We start from the raw sequence: 19,612 nt of genomic DNA on the forward strand, positions 1-19,612 counted from the left end.
CCCCGACCCAGCGCCCCGGCTGGATTGCTGGAGTGCTCAGCGGGAGCTTGTGGGTTGACTTAAAATGGCTCACAGGCTGGATGAGGCCTGCGGGACATGGTTTGCCCACCCCTGATATAGTCTGATTTCTTGTGTAATAGAGGCCATAGAACTTACCCATCACATGCAGTTCTGCAATATCTCATCTTGTTCAATATGCCTTATGTCTTCATTTCATCTAATCCAACAAGGTCTGTTAGCTACCCCTCAGCCAAGCACTGGGTAAGGTATCAGGCTCTATCAGGCTCCAACTGACAAATATACATCCTCAGCTAAAGAGGTAGATATATCTGCCATTTGTTGTTTTGGCACACAATTGAGGGGGTGTGGTTAGATTTTTCAGTGTTACTAGACCAGGTTACTGCAACTTCCACTATTTAATAAAGGCTGCAAACAAGATAGTATGAAATTTGATGTCCTTTAGGATACACAAAGTTTTTATATATTTAATTTTTGATTTTTGAGAAATTAGTTAGGTAAAACATTGGAAGGCAAATTTAAAGTTGGGTTTCTTGGCATTGACAATGCAGGTGCTTGGTTTACAAATATTAAAATTACGTTCTGCAAAATATGAATACATTTTCAAGGACATCTCAAATTAGTTATTCATCTTTATTCTTGAACAAAACTTACCTTTTGGTTTAAAGCAGGCAATCCAGTACTGGAAGGCTCCAATACTTTAAATTAGCTAATCAAATGATCTATAAAGGAAGTAATTTACAGTATTTCATGTTTTGTTTCAATAATAAAAAAGACACATTGTCTTTTATTACATAGAGTTAATTGTATAGATATTGCTCTGGTAGCACCATCCTTTCAAGTATACAACTATTTTTGAGGACATGCATCTAAACTACATAAATAATGAGGTATCTCTGGCAATGAGATGCAGCTGGATGAATCAATTTTTTGGAATATTTATTCTATTTGCATATATTTATTAAATTAGGACAATTTCCTAATATAACCTTATGACCCATATGGAAAAGCACTTCAGTCATGATATAAGTGGCCATGAAAAACAAAGTGAGCTGCAAAATATTTTGTTTTATACAATTTAATTTTTTTCCTGTTAAGTACACTTGTTAAAATTACTGAGGACCTAGCATATCTTTAGGCTTCACCCACTGATCAAACTGTTCTGATGTAAGGAATCCAAGCTTAATAGCTGCTTCTTTTAGTGTTGTCCCTTCTTTGTGTGCTGTTTTGGCAATCTTGGCAGCCTTGTCATATCCTATAATTAAAACAAAAGAAACATCAGATTAATCATGATTTTGGCCATTATGTGTTCAGAAGACCTGTTAAAGATGACAACTTGGTCTATTAGTAACTACTGCTATTATATTTTACTTAATTTGAAGTCACAAGGGTACATGAAAGGATACATTGGACCAATTTCTCCTCAAGTATTGGTTTAAAGCAGTATTAAGAAAAACCCCAAAAAATTAAAAGATATTCGGGTAATAAAACATTTAGGTAAATTTGATGCAACAAGAAATTAAATTAGGCTTGTGGCCATTCAATTCAATGACTTTCCTTAAACATTTCATAATCATCTATTGCCATATTTTTTGCTATGAAATTTTAACCACTAAAGACCAGTATTTTCAAAAAATAGGTATGGCTATTGTGAACAGGGCATTTCTTTTCTGCTGACTATGCTCAATAGTAGTTTATCTACTCTTTGGGATGTTACACAGAGTACATTCATTTCCACATGCAAAGAACTAGTTAATTGGAACACACAAAGGGTATGTCTACACTACCAGCCTGATCGGCGGGTAGTAATCGATCTATTGGGGATCGATTTATCGTGTCTCATCTAGAAACAATACATTGATCCCCGGATGTGCTCCTCGTCGACTCCAGAACTCCACCAGGGAGAGAGGTGGAAGCGGAGTCGACGGGGGAGCGGCGGCCGTCGATCCCATGCTGCGAGGACACGAAGTAAGTCAATTTAAGTCAATCTAAGATATGTTGACTTCAGCTACGCTATTCTCATAGCTGAAGTTGCGTATCTCAGATCAATCCCCTCCCCCTCCCCGCAGTGTAAACCAGGCCAAAAATTCAGTTAATTATTGGGTTTTCTGTGTCCTTTTTTTGGAAGAGCTTCCATGAACAAACCTTTTAAAACATAAAAATATAAGTATAGTAGAATAGTCATGCAAGAGAAGTATTACTTTTGGGGTATGTCTGCACTACCTGCCGGATAGCGATTGATCCATCAGGGATTGATTTATCGTGTGTAGTGTAGACACGATAAATCGATCCCCGATCGCTCTCCCGTCGACTGCTGAACTCCAGCAGTGCAAGAAGCGGAAGCAAAGTTGATGGGGGAGCCATGGCCGTCAATCCAGCGCCACGAGGACGCGAAGTAAGTAGTTTTAATTTTGTCTAAGATACGTTGACTTCAGCTACACTATTCTCGTAGCTGAAGTTGCGTATCTTAGATCGATTCCCCCCCAAGTGTAGACCAGGCCTTGGTAATCCAACTTTTAAGAGACATAAATGTTGCCACCTAGTGACATGACTCAAAATGAACAGCTCTGTAGTTCATCTATATTAAAAATAATATTCAGTGACAAGCACAACTCTTGGGTAGGAAGAGTTAAAATTTCACCACTGAATCCCATTAAGTTTAACACCAAAAAACCCAAACTGATTAAAACTAATGCACTGCCATCAAAGAAAGTAATTATAGGAAACAAAAGAAATAGATTCAAAAGGAACAATATAATAGGTGACTGATGTCAGGAATATAATTTTTCAAGTTTTACTAAACAAACGAAAAAGACAGTTACTTGCTGTACTGTAACTGTTGTTTTTAGAGACATGGGTGCAGAGGCGCATTCCACTCTGGTGTGCGTGTACTGTGCGCACCAGAGTCAGAGAACTTTGCCTAGCAGTAAACATAGGGCCTTAGCCCCTACCCAGGCTATTTAATGGTGGCACTACCCCAACTCCCCTCAGATCCTTTGCACAGAATGCCAAGAATTGAGATTCCAATGCAGAAGGGACCAAAGGTGGGTCATGGGATACACATATGCACCCACATCTAGAACAGTTACAATACCAGTAGGTAACAGTCTGCTTCTTTGAGTTGCAGATGTGTATTCCACTCAGGTGACTCAATCAATATCAGAAAGAGGTGGGTCTTGGAGTCTATTTAAAGAGTGACTGCAAGGCTGCCTTCCCAAAATTTGCATCTGATCAGAATGCAGACATAAAAGTATAAAGCTTGGTAAAAGTATGTACTGAAGACAAAGTAGCAGCCCTGAAAATGTCCAATATCAAAATATCACTGTGAAAAGTGATCAAAGCTGCTTGGGACATTGTCAAATGGGCTCTTCACCTCTGTGGAGGTGGAGTCCAAGTTATCTCAAACTATAGTGACACAGGATGTTAACCAACTGGAAATTGTCTGCGTGGAGACGGCTTGATCACTCTTGTGATCGACAAAGGAAATAAAAAGACAAGGTGGTGAATGAAATAGCTTGGTTCTTTCTATGTGAAACGCCAAGCATCACCTCACATCTAAGGAGTGAAGATGCTGTTCATCAGCATTCGAATGAGGTTTGGGAAAAAAGATATAGGTAAGTAAATTGTCTAGTTAAGATGAAATAGTGGCACCACCTTAGAGAACAGGACCAACACGGCTGCTACTCTGAAACCCACCTTAGAGAGAAATTTATGTTGAGAACTCAAGGCAACCTTGTCCTTGAAAAACTGGGTATACTGAAAGCCCACCATTAGGGTCTGCAGCTCAGTAACTCTTCCCACATAAGTTATGGCCATAAGAAATGCTGTCTTTTGGCATAGGAGAGAGATAACAAGTTGCCACATCCCAAGGGGGCCATTGGGAATACGCATACTGTTGGCCAATAGGTACTAGGCCAGGAACCCCTAACCCTATTGCGGTAACAGCACTTATATTCGGTCCTGATGGTGACTGGAGGACAGTCTTCAGGATTGCTGAGAACTTTGCTTGGACAGCAAAGAAGAAGAGGAAGACGTCCTCAATTTCAACAATCCTCCAGTAGTCATCCAGTGATAGTGGAAGAGCCACCCCCCAAAGGAGCAAGCAAGGAACCAGCCTCATCCAAAAACCAATAAGGAGATATCAGTACTGAGGATGAATGAGAAGTTGGTGCCTTCAGTACTGAAAGAGGCATCGCAGTTCCACTCGGTCCCAGAGCAAAGAGACATTGAGCGGAAGTCAGTATCAATCCTAAAGAAAGTCTGCAGCAACTCTGAACTCTGGTTCTCTGCAACTCTGCAACTGTGAACTCTGGTTCTCAGGTGGAACGGAATACAGTGCCAAGGTACGAAACAATCTGCAACCAAACCAGATGATGCCGAGGGCACAGCAAAAGCAGTTGCCCCAGCTGCCAAATGCTCCTGAATTATTAGGGAATCAAGAATGGAGAGGCAGAGCAGGTCTGACACTGCCTGGTAGACCAATGACATAGAAACAGGCAGTGCTGATGCAGGATATTGTTGGTACCTAACTCAGACTCGCATGGCCAGTACCGAGTCAATGGTACAGTGTCTAATTGATCATGGGGAAGTACCAGGGAGCGGTTAGGTGGCCCAGCTCCATCTCGCATACTGGAGGATTCACAGTGCCAGTCACTATTCCTCTTAAAAAGACAAGGAGGCATCTCACCAAGTCCTGGATGGTCTCAGTTCATCTTGTGAGACCTCTTTCTTGGAGGGCAAAAGAAAGGAGAACAATCTCACTTCCCAATAGGGGAAGCACCAGACCCCAAGCTGGGAGCTACATCCTGGCCAGCTCTGAAGGAGAGTGCAACTCCAGGCAATCTGCAGAGGTCCCCAGTGCTGAAGCGGGTCTCATGGTCTGCTCTAAGAGGTGCTGTTTCAGACAAGTCCCTCACCATGTGAGTTCTCCTTTTATACAACATGGAGCACCTCTCTTTCATCTGACCTTCTCCGGTGCACCACAAACAGCACAGGTCGGGGTCACTGTTGGGGATAGACATCCCACATGATGGACAATACTTAAACCTCACTGAGGGCATCACCCAGGTTAAATATCAAACAAACTAAACCTAAGGGTACTACTAAACTACACTAATGAACTACATACAATAAAACTAGAAAACAGAGAAACAACCACACCAAATGCTCTGACTGTAGCTGTGGGCAGTAAAGGGACAAAGGGAGATTAGGGTGGTGGCACCCTTAAATAGCCTGGGGAGAGGCTAAAGGCCAGAGGCATGAGCGCAGTGCCACCTACAGGCAAAGTTCTCCAACTCTCATGCACTTGGCATGTGCACACTTGAGTGGAATACACATCTGCAACCACTCGAAGAACTGCTCTCTATCTATTTCTGATTAAGTAAAGGTTGTGGTAGTTATTAATAGTTATACAATATTATTAGTTCATAAAATTGTGAAGAGGATAACAGCTAGAGTTGATATGGCTGGGGAAGACAAACTGTAGAAATGGACTTAGATAAGCTTGAAGATCCCTTTCCTCCATCTTCTCCATCATTCTCGCACACAAGAAATCCCACCCATATCTTAGCCTGTAAGAGAGTTTCTATATCTTTGGTGCTGACATTGCTTCATCAGGCTGTTGGCATGATAGCCGGCTTCTACATCGGTACACCTCAGCAGTATTTATATTCACATTCATCAATAGTGCCTGATGCAAAGGCTTCTGGGATATACATGCTGTTCAGTGTGTACAGTGTGATTAAACAAGATAGAAGAGGAATTATTGTGTGGATGGATGAGGCAAACAGGTAGGGAGGACCAAGTGCAAGATAAAGCACAACCTCACTAATGCAAACTCAAATGTGAGACACTGAATTTTGTGAGTGAACAATAAAAAAGATAATACATCACAAGGTGTACTTCATTTATTTAATCTTTTGTACTTTAGTTTTATTTATAATACAATGTTATCTGTATAAAATGAGCGTATGGTTAGAAGAGAGTGACCTAGGCACCCTACTCATGAGTAAGGCTACAATTATGTCATGGAATCCGTGACTTCCATTGACCTCCATGACATTTTCTGCCCTGGGGCTGGAGCTCCCAGCCAGCCCCGCCCTTGCAGCTCCCAGCTCCCAACCTGGTGTGGTGACCCCACCGCTGCCCAGCCACAGCGGGTGGGTGGACCCTGCACAGCTACCCAGCCATGCAGGGCAGCTAAAGGACCCTGCAGCTACCAGCTTCCCAGGGCAAGGGGACCCCGCAGTTCCCACGCACTGCAGTGGTGGGGGACTCAGGAGCCTCAACAGAAGTGGGTGCTGAACCCAACTACCCCGTTTGTCAGGGATATTTTTAGCGAAAGTCAGAGACAGGTCACGGGCTGCCACTGATTTTTGTTTATTTCCCGTGTCCCATCCCTGACTTTTACTAAAAATATCCATGACAAAAAACTTAGTCTTACTCATGAGTCTGGGATATACATGTTCCCCTATCAACACATGGCCTTGATTGTGTAATTGTCTATGCTAGTTTTCTATAATGTCATAATGTAATGGAATTCTTCAAAATATGTACATAAACAATTAGAAATAGTCTTATGTTTAAAAAAAGGTAACTTGGTCATAATGAACTCTTATTAATTCACTTTGTCAATAAAGAAAAAACTAATTTCTGAGTGCATTCTTGATCAAAGAACAAAATAGAAGGAAGTCTGAAACATTGTACCTTGTTAAGCAGAATAATCTACTGCTTGGTTATTCACAGTAACTTTCACTATGTATTTTTTTGAGAAGTTTATATAGTCTAATGAATAGATATCAGCCTTAGACTTTTACCTATGTGGGGATTAAGCGCCGTCACCAACATCAAAGATTCGTTCATTAGTTTGTTGATCCTCTCCGTGTTGGCTTGGATTCCGACCACACAGTTGTCAGTGAAGGAAACAGAGACATCTCCAAGGAGCCTTGCAGAGTTTAATACATTTTTAATCTAAAAAATGCAGAAAGTTATTAGATGCAGTTATTAACATTTTTGTTATCTGATACATCATTTCTTAAAAAACCTTATGATCCATCCATTTGATAGTAAATTTTTAGCAAAGGATTGTGTGCTGTACTATACTCTTTTCCTTTTGCAATATAAATTGAGTCACTGATATTTAAAAAAGCACTTTATGTGAAGCATTTCATATCCTGAAGAACACTTGAGTGCAGTAGACATTATCTATACTATTGAATATATAAGCAAAGCATCTTTGTAAACTACTTAGAAATCAATAGATTAAAAATGTGCTATGTAAGTGCTAGATTTCAGAAAGAAAAGTGTGAATTTTACACACATCAATAAAAGATATTTAAAATTATTAAGTGGACGCATAATTGGCATACCCTCTGACAGTCAATTACTCCGAAATTGGAAAGTGGAAAGGGACACCTCTATCCTATTGGGAATATCACTGTAGCTGTTCAGTATGCTATTATTATTGTCAAAGTTAGATAGAGACTTTGAAGAAAGAAGCTTTTTCAAATGAAAAAAATGCCTTACTAGGTCTATTTAGGAGATTCACAGACAAATACATACAACTTTTAATAGTCTTTTCATTTTGTTTAGAACACCCTTAAACAGCATGAAAAAAAAGTAGCAGACAGTAAATGGCCAGGTGCAAGAAAACAAAATACTGCTTGCTATGTCCCCCTCACTGTTTTTACTGTCCTGACCTTTCTGCTATAACGTAGCCTATTCTGCAAGCCCAGCACCACTGTTATTTTAACTCTCTCTCCTGCTGTATCTTCTACCTTATTTTTAATTCTCGTTTTGACTTTTTGGTCTTCCTTCTCCACAATTCCCTGTTTTTATGCTTTTGTCTCTATTCTTTCCTTCAATTTCTCCTCTGTTCATTCCTCCTCCTCCTCTCCTCTTCCTAACTCTCCCTTCATGGAGTAAGATAGACCTCTCAGTCCTGTTTTCTTTCCCCACCTACACTAAAACAGGTTTCCTTCTATTTCTCTATGCCCTGCACAATCCAGCCTAGAGTGAAGACCAAGCTCCCAGACAAGATAGGTATGCAAATGAATTACTCGTTGTCTTGACACCTCCCAGAAGCAGAATGAATCACTTGGATTCAACTCTCACACAATTTTTACTGGAAGTAATATAGGTATGATTTAGCCTGAAATTTCAAGTGTCAAAGTGATTAACTGTGTATGCTATATACTCCTCCACTCAGCTGTGCCTCTGCCATTAAACACAGTAAGGAAATGGTCACATTAAGATTCTGATGTGTCCTCTTAGGAAATGCACAAGATAAATATTTTAGAGGCCCTCAGCCCAAGATTATTATCCTGAATTTACATTTTATCATTTGTAATGTGAATCTGAACAGTTAATTAATTTAATGGTACAACGATAAGTGGCTTTCCAGGCAATTGGGGTGAGTACTGCAGGAAGGCCAAGGGGACTGCACAACAAAACAAAGTCTTCTAGGCACTGGAATGGAAAACAGGAATTCCTCAGTTCAAAACGTCAGCTCTGACACAGATCCTTTTAGTCTTTAAACAAGTTACTTATTCTTGCTGCCTCAGTTTTGCCATCTGCCCTTTTCTACTAGGGGTACTATGATAATTAGAGTTTATAATGCATTTCTATGATAAAGTGCTAAAAAACTCAATTCTTACATATTGGACAGCCAGTTATCTCTCAAAATGATGAGCTTTTTGATTTATCAAACAGAATTTAAGATTCTTCTAAAATTAATATTCTCTGCCTCTTTGGTGCTTGTGCTGTGCAAGCAATCACTGAAATTCTTCCATAAGGATATACAGTAAGATAACCGTTTAAGTAAAAAATTAAAACGTTTTGAGCTTACAATCATGGGCTTGAAAACATTCAATTCAAAATGTCCATTGCTGCCTCCCACTGTAACAGCAACATGATTTCCCATCACTTGAGCTGCCACCATGGTTACAGCCTCACACTGGGTAGGGTTTACTTTTCCTGTTAGGGAGGGAAAGTATTTTAAAAAAAGGCTCTCCAGTTTTTATTTTCTGAATTTAAATTCTCATAAATGGTAAATGTGATTTCAAGAAACACGTAAAGAGGTTTCAGAGTAGCAGCCGTGTTAGTCTGTATCCGCAAAAAGAACAGGAGTACTTGTGGCACCTTAGAGACTAACACATTTATTTGAGCATAAGCTTTCATGGGCTACAGCCCACTTCATCAGATGCATTGAATGGAACATAGTAAGAAGATATAAATACATACAGAGAACATGAAAAAGTGGAAGTAGCCATACCAACTGTAAGAAGCTAATTAAGATGAGCTATTATCCTGAGAAAAAAAATTGTAGTGATAATAAAGATGGCCCATTTTAGACAGTTGACAAGAAGGCGTGAGGATATTTAACATGGGGAAATAGATTCAATATGTGTAATAACCCAGCCACTCCCAGTCTCTATTCAAACCCAAGTTAATGGTATCTAGTTTGCATATTAATTCAAAGAGGCAGCAGCCAAGTAGTGAACAACATACAGGCACAGATTTAGTAAACCCACTGCACTTTTCTAACAACTAGGATTTGTTTATGGTGTGAAAAGCCTGTCAGACATTTACCTTGTATGTCCTTTACAACAGTTTGCCTCCCAGAATGCCTTGCTACTCAAGACAAAGGTTATTATTCCCCTTCCTACCTCCCACAAAACAATCAAAACTTTTAAAAAGTTACAGTTCTCTCCTTTCTTTGAGGAGGAAAGGAGGAGCTTCAAGATTACACTTTAAGGCAGGGCTGTCCAAACTTTGTTAAGATGAGGGCTGCACTGGCAACCTTCCAGGAGCACATGAACTGTGCAGTTGGCTGCCACCCTTATCCTCAATATGGAGAAGTGACCTGCAAATACTTCATTTACTTCAGGGGAAAGAAATCAGAAATAAAGGCCATTTGGATCAGAAAATTATTGTGCATGTTTCAATCCTAAAACCCCTCCCATTTAAAAATATTCCACTAAAGGAAAAAACCACAACCTGCCACAATGGCTTGTATTTATATGTGGAACTAAACCGACAAAGATCACACACACAAGCAGCTATTCCATCTGCAAGTAATCAGTTCAACACATGAAGGGCCTGCTTTGAATTACTTTTTAGAAAGGGGAAGAAAAATAGATTTCTAAGTCCTTATTCCCCTCCCTTGCTGCTCTTCCTCATGCAATCTTCATCTGGTTGGGAAGAAAGGATGAAATTTAGTCCACAGTCCCCAAGCCAATCCACTTTTGTTTTTTCAAACTGAATAAGAGATGCTATTTGTATTCAGAGGGTAAATCTAAAAATCTGTGACAATAAAAACTTTGCATAAAAAATGCACTCTTCCAAGATGCTTGCCAACTAAACCTTTATACCACATCTCTCCAGAGCATTCTCTCTCTCTCTCACTCACACACACACACGATAAAGCAAATAATTTTACTTGCACACATTTTTGTGGACAAAAATGGAGGATTAGTGACTGTCAAAAACTGCATCATTTCAGTGCTTCATACCATTTTACCACTCAACTCTATGACAGTTCTATACATTATTGTTAACAATTATTACTCTTACTTTTCTACACAAATGTAATTGACATTTGTTATTGGATACACTACCTGGCATGATGCTGCTTCCAGGTTCATTTTCAGGCAGGATGAGTTCCCCTAGACCAGACCGTGGTCCAGAACCCAAAAAACGAATATCATTAGCTATCTTCATCAGACTGCAAGCCACAGTGTTCATTGCCCCACTGAGTTCAACTAGAGCATCGTGAGCAGCAAGAGCTTCAAATTTATTTGGAGCAGTGATGAAAGGCAAGCCTAAGGAGAAATGAATATTAAAGGTTTTTGAGGCATAATTATTAGTTAAAGTAGCATGTCCTTAGCCAAAGCTCTTGAAATGCTGTCTAGTTAATACAAAAATCATAAAATAGATAATATAAAAGTAAAAATATTAAGCAGCCAAGTCAAGAAGAATATTTTCTTCTCCAGATTTATGACAACCAAGAGTTTCCTAAAGAAAAGTTCTTGTCATGGTGGTATTGTTTGAGAAAAAAATGTTACCTACCTTTCTGTAACTGTTGTTCTTTGAGATGTGTTGCACATGTCCATTCCACTGTAGGTGTGTGCATGCCTCATGCACAGTTGTCGGAAAACGTTTTCCCTCAAAAGTACCCATGTGCAACACATCTCAAAGAACAACAGTTACAGAAAGGTAGGCAACAGTTTTTTCCCCTCAAACAATACCACCATGACAAGTACTCAAACACCTTGTCACCACATGCCACTGCATCACCCCCCTCAGCTCCTTCGTACCTGACAGACTATGATAGAGAGGGGAAGAGGGGCAGGTCATGGAATGGACATGTGCAACACATCTCAAAGAACAAGTTACAGAAAGATAGGTCTTTTTTTTTTGTTCAAGTGCTTGCACATGTCCATTCTATTCCAGGTGACTCACAGGCAGCCAAACATGGAGATAGACTTGCAGTCTACCTGAACAGTGATTGTAGGATAACCTCTCCTAAACTGGCATCATCCCTGGACTGACAGGAAATGGCATAATGAAAAGCAGAAGTGTGGACTCTCTTAGATCTAAAATAGGTCCAAGACAACCTTTTGTTTGGGGATCAGGAAGCAGAGGGAGTGCATGCCTTTCCCGAGGTAAATGGGAGTTCCTCTGTGGCCTTTGCCTGAAGAAGTGATTGGATCTCCTGCTGAAGGATGATCTTCCTGAAGAGAGATGGGAAAGGTGGGGAGGAGAAGAAGTGAACTGGAGGACATACCCCAGTTCCATCAGGCTTAAGACCCACAGATCCAATGTTGCATGGGCCCAAGCACTTAGAAAATGGGATAAGCTGTTTGTAAACAAAGGCTGGAAACAGATGGAACTAAAGTTACTGGTTCACTGCCCTCGACCAACATATCAAAATGTCTGTTTGGATAAGGTGGCTGGGTAGAATGGCCCACTGATGCTGAAGAGAAGGGCAGCAGATGTCTCCTATAATCCCTGTCCTTTCTCCTTGGTGTATCTTGAGACAGAGGGTGGAGCATTGTAAGGCTGTTGAGGATGAAATTGCTTCCTCTTTGTTGCCAGAGTTTAGATTCCAAGAGATTTTAATATCACCTTGGAATCTTTTAGGTTATGGAGCCTATCACTTGTCTTATCCGAAAACTGTCCTAGAGAGTTCCTGCAACCAGCTTGCTTTCAACTACCATTACTGCAAAGTCCTGCCTACAGTCCTCTGGTTGCTTGTCTTTAAATATTTTATATTGTTTTCTCAGAGAGAGTGAAATAACAGGGGCTCAGGAGTGCCTGTTGGTTTGCAGTCCTGAGCTCTAGATTCCCTATAGAATAAAGTTTGCATCCAAACAAGTCTATTCTCTTCAAATCTTTGCCTTTCAGCATTGATGCTTGATGTCCTTGTTTTTCCCATTTGTTAGCAGCCACCGCCCACCACCAACAAACCTGGCTGAGGGTGAGAACAGAAACACTCATAACCCTTTGAGGGGATGGATTATCTCCTTTCAAATTACTTTGCTGTAGGAGGTAAGGAAGATGGTGTCTGCCACAGTGCCTTGACCAACTCCATAATGGTTTCAGTAATCGGCAATCACTTTGGCTGATACCATAATGTCCACCAACTAATGAAAACTTTCATGCACCTCCTCTGCTTGAATGTCAAGAACAGAGGCCACTCTTTTCAATAGATCTTGAACAGCCCAGTGGTCCTCTGGGGCTGGTGAATAGCTTGCCTCCTGAACAGCCTTGTCTGGCCACGAGGAAGAGGATGTCACAGGATTCTGAGGTTGTGGCTGCTCCATGACTTGTGGTGGGGAGTGACTTCTGGCTGCTTGGTACTGGTTACTGGAGAATGATGCTCTCAGTGCCAATCCCCCCAAGCAGTCTCAAAGACAAAGAATGAGACAGTTGGGGGGAGGTCCTAGAAGGATGTCATGCGGTGTCCGGAATGGCCACTGATATGGGCCTGGGACCCAGCCCTGAACAGGCCATTGCTCCTTAGAAGGAGGTGGCCAGTGCTGTGACTGTTGCATGACCTGCAGTCCCCAAGCCTGTGATGGAGAGTATGCCCTCTGTCTTGAATGGGATACAGATGAATCCACCTCTGAATCTGAAGAGAAAGAATCTGAAATGTCCAACATCAGTGGGGCACAACCAGTTGGGACTGGAGAGCGGTAGCTTGAGCCCAGGGACGGTGGTAATAGAGATATCAAAGGAGGCTTGCTTTGCACTGGCCTTTGCAGAAGTTTGGGAGGTAACTGTACAGTGTGTTCCTGACGTGGAAAGGTAGGTGCCACAGGCGTTGGGACTGAGTGTAAACTCTCTTGCACAACCAGGGATACCGGTACTGAGAGGCTAAGGATGTCTCTTGAAGCTGCATATGCCTCCAGAGTGGTTGGAAGCAGCAATAACCAAAAGTTCTGTCACGGAAACCTTTCAGGAGACGTGCTTGATGGATCTGGCACAGGCTCCGGAGGCAGCGCCCCCTTCTTAGCTGAAGAATGTTCCAGCAGGAGATTCTCCCCCAAATGTCTCTTAAAGTCTGTGTCTCTACTAGGCTTAGGAACCAACGCTCACGAGCAAGATATCAAACCTGAGGAGAGTCTAAGCCTTTTCTGAAATACTGGCGAATGGGACCAAGAGGCTGCAGACATCCCCAGTGAACTCCGTATGGAGGCCGATGTATCTGGGGCACACTCTACATGATACAAGTCTGATGGGGTGCAAGTGCAAAGTGCTGCCTCCATGAGCAAACATTTGAGCCGCACCACTCTTTATTTGAGCGGGACTTAGGCTACGTCTACACAACAGCCTATGATGGCAAAACATATGGGTGTGAATATTCCACCCCCGAGTGACATAAGTTACACTGACCTAAGTGTTCGTGTGCACAGCTCTATGTCAGCAGGAGAGCTTCTCTCGCCAACATAGCTTATGCTGCTCATGGAGGTGTTTTTTTTAATGAAGACAGGAGAGCTCTCTCCTGTTGGCATACAGCGTCTTCACCAGACGCGCTGCAGCGGTGCAGCTATATCAGTACAGCTGCACTGCTGCAGCTCTGTACATATAGACATACTGTTAGTCCCTTACAAAAGTAACATTTGTCAATTATTTGGGATTCTCCCAAAGATTTCAAAACAGGCTGAGTGTGTGTCACTGACTGGCATCGGCTTAGCGCATGTACAATAGGACTTTAAAACCTGGTGACTGTGGCATTACTTCAGTACTGATCCCAGTTCTGAAAGATGAAAAATTAGTCCAAAAGACCTAAGACTAAAATCTATCACTAAAACTAACTTGAAGTTAACTAACTACTTCCTAACAATAACAGGGCATACATACAAAGGAGTGATGGAAGCTTATGACAAAAAGTCTGAGATTACTGACAACTGTCAGTGGAGGTAAGAAGAAACTGAGGTGGTTCAGAGGCAGCTCCACGCTCTTATACCAGCATGCAGTGACACACTGTGACAGAGGGCACTTGAGTCGCCCTGACAGAAACTGCTGAGGGAAAAAAGCTCTCCGACAACCATGCACGAGGCACGCACACATGCAAACACACAAAGAACAAGATGATCACATCTAAGGTCAGCGTTATGTACAAAAGCAAAATATTTAAGTGTTTACAACCACTCTACATTCCCTTTTGAGTACTTAAAACTCACAACCATAACATTGTAATGAAGCGTGGGCATTATCAATTTGTCACACACAAATTTGTCAATTTAAAAAAACCTCTTACAATTCAGCCTTAATCTGTGTATTTTTCCCTCTTAAAAATTCATGTTAATTTTAGGGAGGCCTTCTCTTGGTCTCAACAAACAGTAGGATCTGGAAGAGACTTAGCATGAATAACAGGGCAGATGGAAAGCCACCATGATGCAGCCGCTGATGTAAGATAAGGAAGAGGCAGCAGTAAATATTAATTCCTATAACTATGAGTCTTTTAGTGAAAAGGCTCACCCAAAGTACTAAGTATCAGCAACTGGGGAGAAGCAACAAACTTAGTACACGTGAGAGCCAATTCAAGTGAAGGGCGATGCCTCCTGCTATCACCAACAGCAAGAACAGTAGACACACTGAAAACCCCACTGCTTGAAGATGTATCTGGCCACATCTAGACAAAGAGACCACTTGTGGTGACTCGTAAATGATCTGCTCAGCTGGTGCATATCCCCAGCAGGTAAAATGCTTCTAGATCTATTGAGTTGGCAATACAGGGCTCCTAGAGAAGAGTGGCCTCCTGAAATAGTGGAGAAGAGTGGGCTCTGCCCTGCTTGTTGAGGTAGAACACTGACCACATGTTTGTGAGGTCTGGCAGGCTACTTCCCCTGATCTGTGATAGAAACACATTGCATGCCCATCTGATAGCTTTTAGTTCTCCAACTCTGATGTGTACAATTAAGTCTTTTGAGGAGCTGTTTCTGCAGAGAACCCAGGTGGGCTCCCTACTCTAGAGCAGATTCATCTGTCACCAGTGTGACCATCTGTTGCAGGCAGGCAAATGGAATGCGCATACATACGTAGCTGGATTTGTCCAACAATCTGGAGAGGTGAGGACATGGGATGGCACCCTCACCACGAAGGTTAAGTGATGGTGGTTTGCTGACTAGACTGATGCCAGCCAGTCCTGCAGAGTTGTTAGGTGCAGTCTGACATATTGAAACACTATAGGTGCAAAAAGCCGCATGTCTCAGAACTGTCAAACAGTTTCGTGTTGTGATGGGTGAAACTTCAAACCTATAACAAGTGATCAAGTTGCCTGGAACCTGGAGTTTGGGTCTGGAGAGACGGAGACTGGTATGGCAACCTTGACCAGCCCATTAAAATTAATGTTTTGTACTTCCTGGGTGTCTCGAAGGTCCTGGAGCTGTAGGAAACAGCAGAAGGGGGATGCATATGCCTATAACCCCATGACCTCTTTTTGGACAACACCTATTGAGGAGGTGGACCAGAATACCGATGCATCTGCTGGGGCCAATAGTGCTTTCTGGCTGGGGCAGCTGTGTACAAGCCCAAGGACTTTAGAGTGGCACTAGAGTCCTTAAGTTTAAGGAACTTACTGTCCATCTGGTCTGAGAATTGAGAAGGACCCTCAAATGGCAAGTCCTGAATTGTATTTTGGACTTCATAGGGAAGACCAGAAGGCTGCAATCAGGATGATGTCACGGTGAGCATGGAAGCCATGGTTCTAGCTGCTAAGTCTGCTGCATTCGGCCCTGTGCATAGTGATGTTCTCACAACTAGTCTGCCCTCATTGACCACTGAAGAGAATTCCTGCTGGCATTCTCCAGAAGCAGCTCTCTGAACTTCTCCATGGAAACTCAAATTAAAATCATACCACCTCAGCAGAGCCTATTGGTTACCAATATGCAGCCGTAAAACCTGTCAAATAAATCTTTCTGCCAAATAAGTCCAGCCTTTTAGCATTTTTTGATTTGGGGATGGTAGACTGGTGCCCCTGTTGCTCTCTCTCATTAGCTGCTGTCACAATTAATGAGCCCAGTAGTGAGTGAGTATAAAGGTATTCAAAACCTGTGGAGGGTATATAATATTTTCTTTCTGCCCTTTTTGAGGTGGGATGCAATGAAGATGGAGTCTGCCATAGAGCCTTTATAGGCTTTAGCATTGCCTCATTAATTGGCACAGCCACCCTGGAGGGACCAACAGATGATAAAACGCCAACCAGGCAATGTGATGACTCTCCCTGACCTCCTCAGCCTGTACACCCAAGTCTTCAGCCATGCTCTTCAACAGTTCCTGATAAACTTTAAAATCATCAGGAGGAGGTGAAGTTGGCCGACAGAAAAACTTTGTCTGGAGAGAACAAAGAGGAAGCCTAGACTGGAGGTGGTAGAATCTTTTCTATAGGCTGTTGCTCTGGCTCTGTGATGACTTCTTGGTACTTGGCCCAGTACTGGACTCTAGACAGAGCCCTCTGGCATGCAGACTCTGTCTTTCTAGATGAGGGGACTGAGTATGCATGGTGAGGGAAAGATCTGGAAGGTGGGAGAAACCCCTAAGGGTTTCCAAGATGCCACTGACCTGGCCACATTCACATGGCAGTTCCAGCTTCCTGCTGCAACCCTTCAGTAGGAAGAGAGGATCTGTGAGGAGACCGGGGGTCCTGCTTCTGGCTTGTGAGACGTACAATCCCACCTCCAAATCCAATGACTAAGCCTTCCTTTCCTTTGATCACGGAGGAGCTGATCCAGTGGGTGCCAGAGACTGGTGCCAAGAACCTGGTGATGGGTGGAGCATTGTCCTCATTGTGGCTTTCCCCTTGGATGGTACCAAAGGGCCACCTGTGCGGGAAGCAGGCAGCTGCAGTACCAAAGGTTGAACTACTGGTTCCAGATAGGACAACAGTCCTGAGGGATCCGACCCCTGGGATGATGGTGACACCGGCACTCAGAAGCAGAGCAGATTCTTTGCCGCCGCAAATGCCTCCAGGGTATTTAGCACTGAGACAGTCTCCTGAGGTGCAGAAGATGATGACAGTGCCACTTCTGGCACCAGGGTGTATAGTGCTCTCTGCGGCACCAGAGCCAACTGCATCAACCTAGGTACTGATTTGGAGGAGGTTTTAGGTGCGCTCTACTCAGTACCGTCTTGCCCACCTTAGAAGGGACCTTGCCCCGACCAGGGCTTCTTTGGAAGTCTCATATTTGTTCCTCTGTATGAGTGAGGGAGATTGGTGCCAGGATACAACTAAAGCTGGAAGTATGCTTCTCACCAAAGCTGCAGCACTCACAACAGGGTCAAATCGGGAAAGGTCTGATAGTTGCCTGAGTGCTGCCTCCATTGGCAGGAATTTCAGCCTAGCCTCCCCATCCTTCTTCATTCTAGGCTAGAACTCCTTGCAAATGTGGCCTTTAACGTGTGCTTCACCCAAGCACTTCAGGCAGCTCTTGTGAGGATCGCTCACTGGCACAGGCCTTAAGCAAGAAGCACATGGCTTGAATCCTGGTTTCCTGGGTACCATATGCAGAAAAAAAATCCTCAAATGGGGAAAAACAATTAGTCTGAATTTTTTTTTTAACCACTAAAAATTAACAACTATATGACATACACTACTATACACAAAAGCTGAGAGAGAGAGAGAGAGAGAGAGAGAGAGAGAGAATGAAAAAACGATTCTGGTCTTAACAGGGTTCCAATGACCATTCTGGGCAGTGAGAAGAAAATGAGGGGGGCTGTGTTGGCTCTGCCCTCTACACCTGCATGACGTGGCACACGGCAAAAGGGGAAACTCGAGCCACCCAATGGGTACTGCTGAGGGAAAAAGTTTTTGACAGCCATATGCTGGGTGCACAGACACCAAGAATGGAATGCACATATGAAATCACTTGAAGGAAGGAAGGATTTCTTCCTTTTGTGTCATCCTTACCTGTCAGTGAGGACACTTTAGCAGCAACCTTCTCAGCAAAACCAATCCTGGTATTTAATCCTGTACCAACTGCAGTGCCACCAGCTGCCAGCTCATAGACTCTTGGCATGGCTGATTTAATCCTAGCCACACCATATTTAATTTGTTGCACATAAGCACTGAATTCCTTTGAAAGGAGGAAAAAAAAAACAAAAAAACAGAAAACCAAGAATTAGTGACCAGAATTGGTATTTTGTAATTTAATATCACGTAACACTTTTATTTAAAAATAACTTCTAAGCAATAGTCTCTATCCAATTTGACTATGAAACAGAGTAGGTTAACAGACTGCTCATGTACTGGAAATAGTTCTGCGCCTAAATGTGGAGATCCAACCAGCATATATCTGTATATAGATTGTCTCTTTCCTTCTCCTTTCACCTTTTTGAGGTTGCTTATCGTGGGCCCTGAACCTGCAATCAACTCAGAGAGTGCAATGAGTCAGCATATTCCACACAGGTATGGACTGCAAGATCAGGGAGTTTTAGGACTTGTTGCCACACAAAGTTGAATCAGTTTAATAAAAAATTATTTCAGCCAGGGCAAAACCTGTGAGGACATTCATATAGATCTAAACCTGGTTTATATCTCAATTTATAATAAATCAATTATTTACCAAATTAAGCTAGATCAATATAAACCATTCTTGAACCAATAAAGAGCATCCATACGGAGGTTTGCAGAGCTTTAACTAAACTGGTTCAAAAACACATTTAAACTAACAACCTTTGTGTGTAGACAAAGTCTCAGACTTTGAAAGCGTACAGGGTAGGAACAGTCTTTCTATGAATTTATAGAATAAGGCCTAAACCTGACTAGACCCTTTGAATCCTACTGCAATAGAAATAACTGCTAACACAATTTTTAGCTTGACATTGTTCCCATAAAGGGATATCATCAACAGAAAAAAAATCACTTGTCTGAACATATTATTATTATTATTACTACCACCATAAACATTAGAAAAAGATTTGTACTGTTTTCAGTTTGAATATTTGCAGATAGTGTTATATTTGCATTAATGAGTTATCCAGCCACCAAACTCCTTCAAGAATGTTGGTCATCTGGCTGAAAAGAAAGAGAAGTATATGTAATACTCAAATGACAGTCTACTTTCATCATTTTAAATATATTTTATGTTTA

General features: G+C 42.1%; 1 protein-coding gene across 2 annotated transcripts in view; it reads right to left on the reverse strand.

The window, feature by feature from the left end:
* Positions 1 to 1,080: 1,080 nt before the first annotated feature.
* The window catches only part of FH (fumarate hydratase), a 32,472-nt gene continuing 13,940 nt past the window's right edge, over positions 1,081 to 19,612 (reverse strand). For both annotated transcript variants that reach the window (XM_039527656.1, XM_039527657.1), the window contains exons 6-10: positions 18,431 to 18,596; positions 10,635 to 10,838; positions 8,864 to 8,991; positions 6,834 to 6,987; positions 1,081 to 1,273 (exon numbers count right to left, since the gene is read on the reverse strand). In XM_039527656.1, the coding sequence (XP_039383590.1) occupies positions 1,131 to 1,273; positions 6,834 to 6,987; positions 8,864 to 8,991; positions 10,635 to 10,838; positions 18,431 to 18,596 (795 nt within the window). In that variant the 3' untranslated portion in view covers positions 1,081 to 1,130. The remainder of the gene's footprint in view (positions 1,274 to 6,833; positions 6,988 to 8,863; positions 8,992 to 10,634; positions 10,839 to 18,430; positions 18,597 to 19,612) is intronic.

This window comes from Mauremys reevesii, linkage group 2 (assembly GCF_016161935.1).
Source record: "Mauremys reevesii isolate NIE-2019 linkage group 2, ASM1616193v1, whole genome shotgun sequence".
Lineage (NCBI taxonomy): Eukaryota > Metazoa > Chordata > Testudines > Geoemydidae > Mauremys > Mauremys reevesii.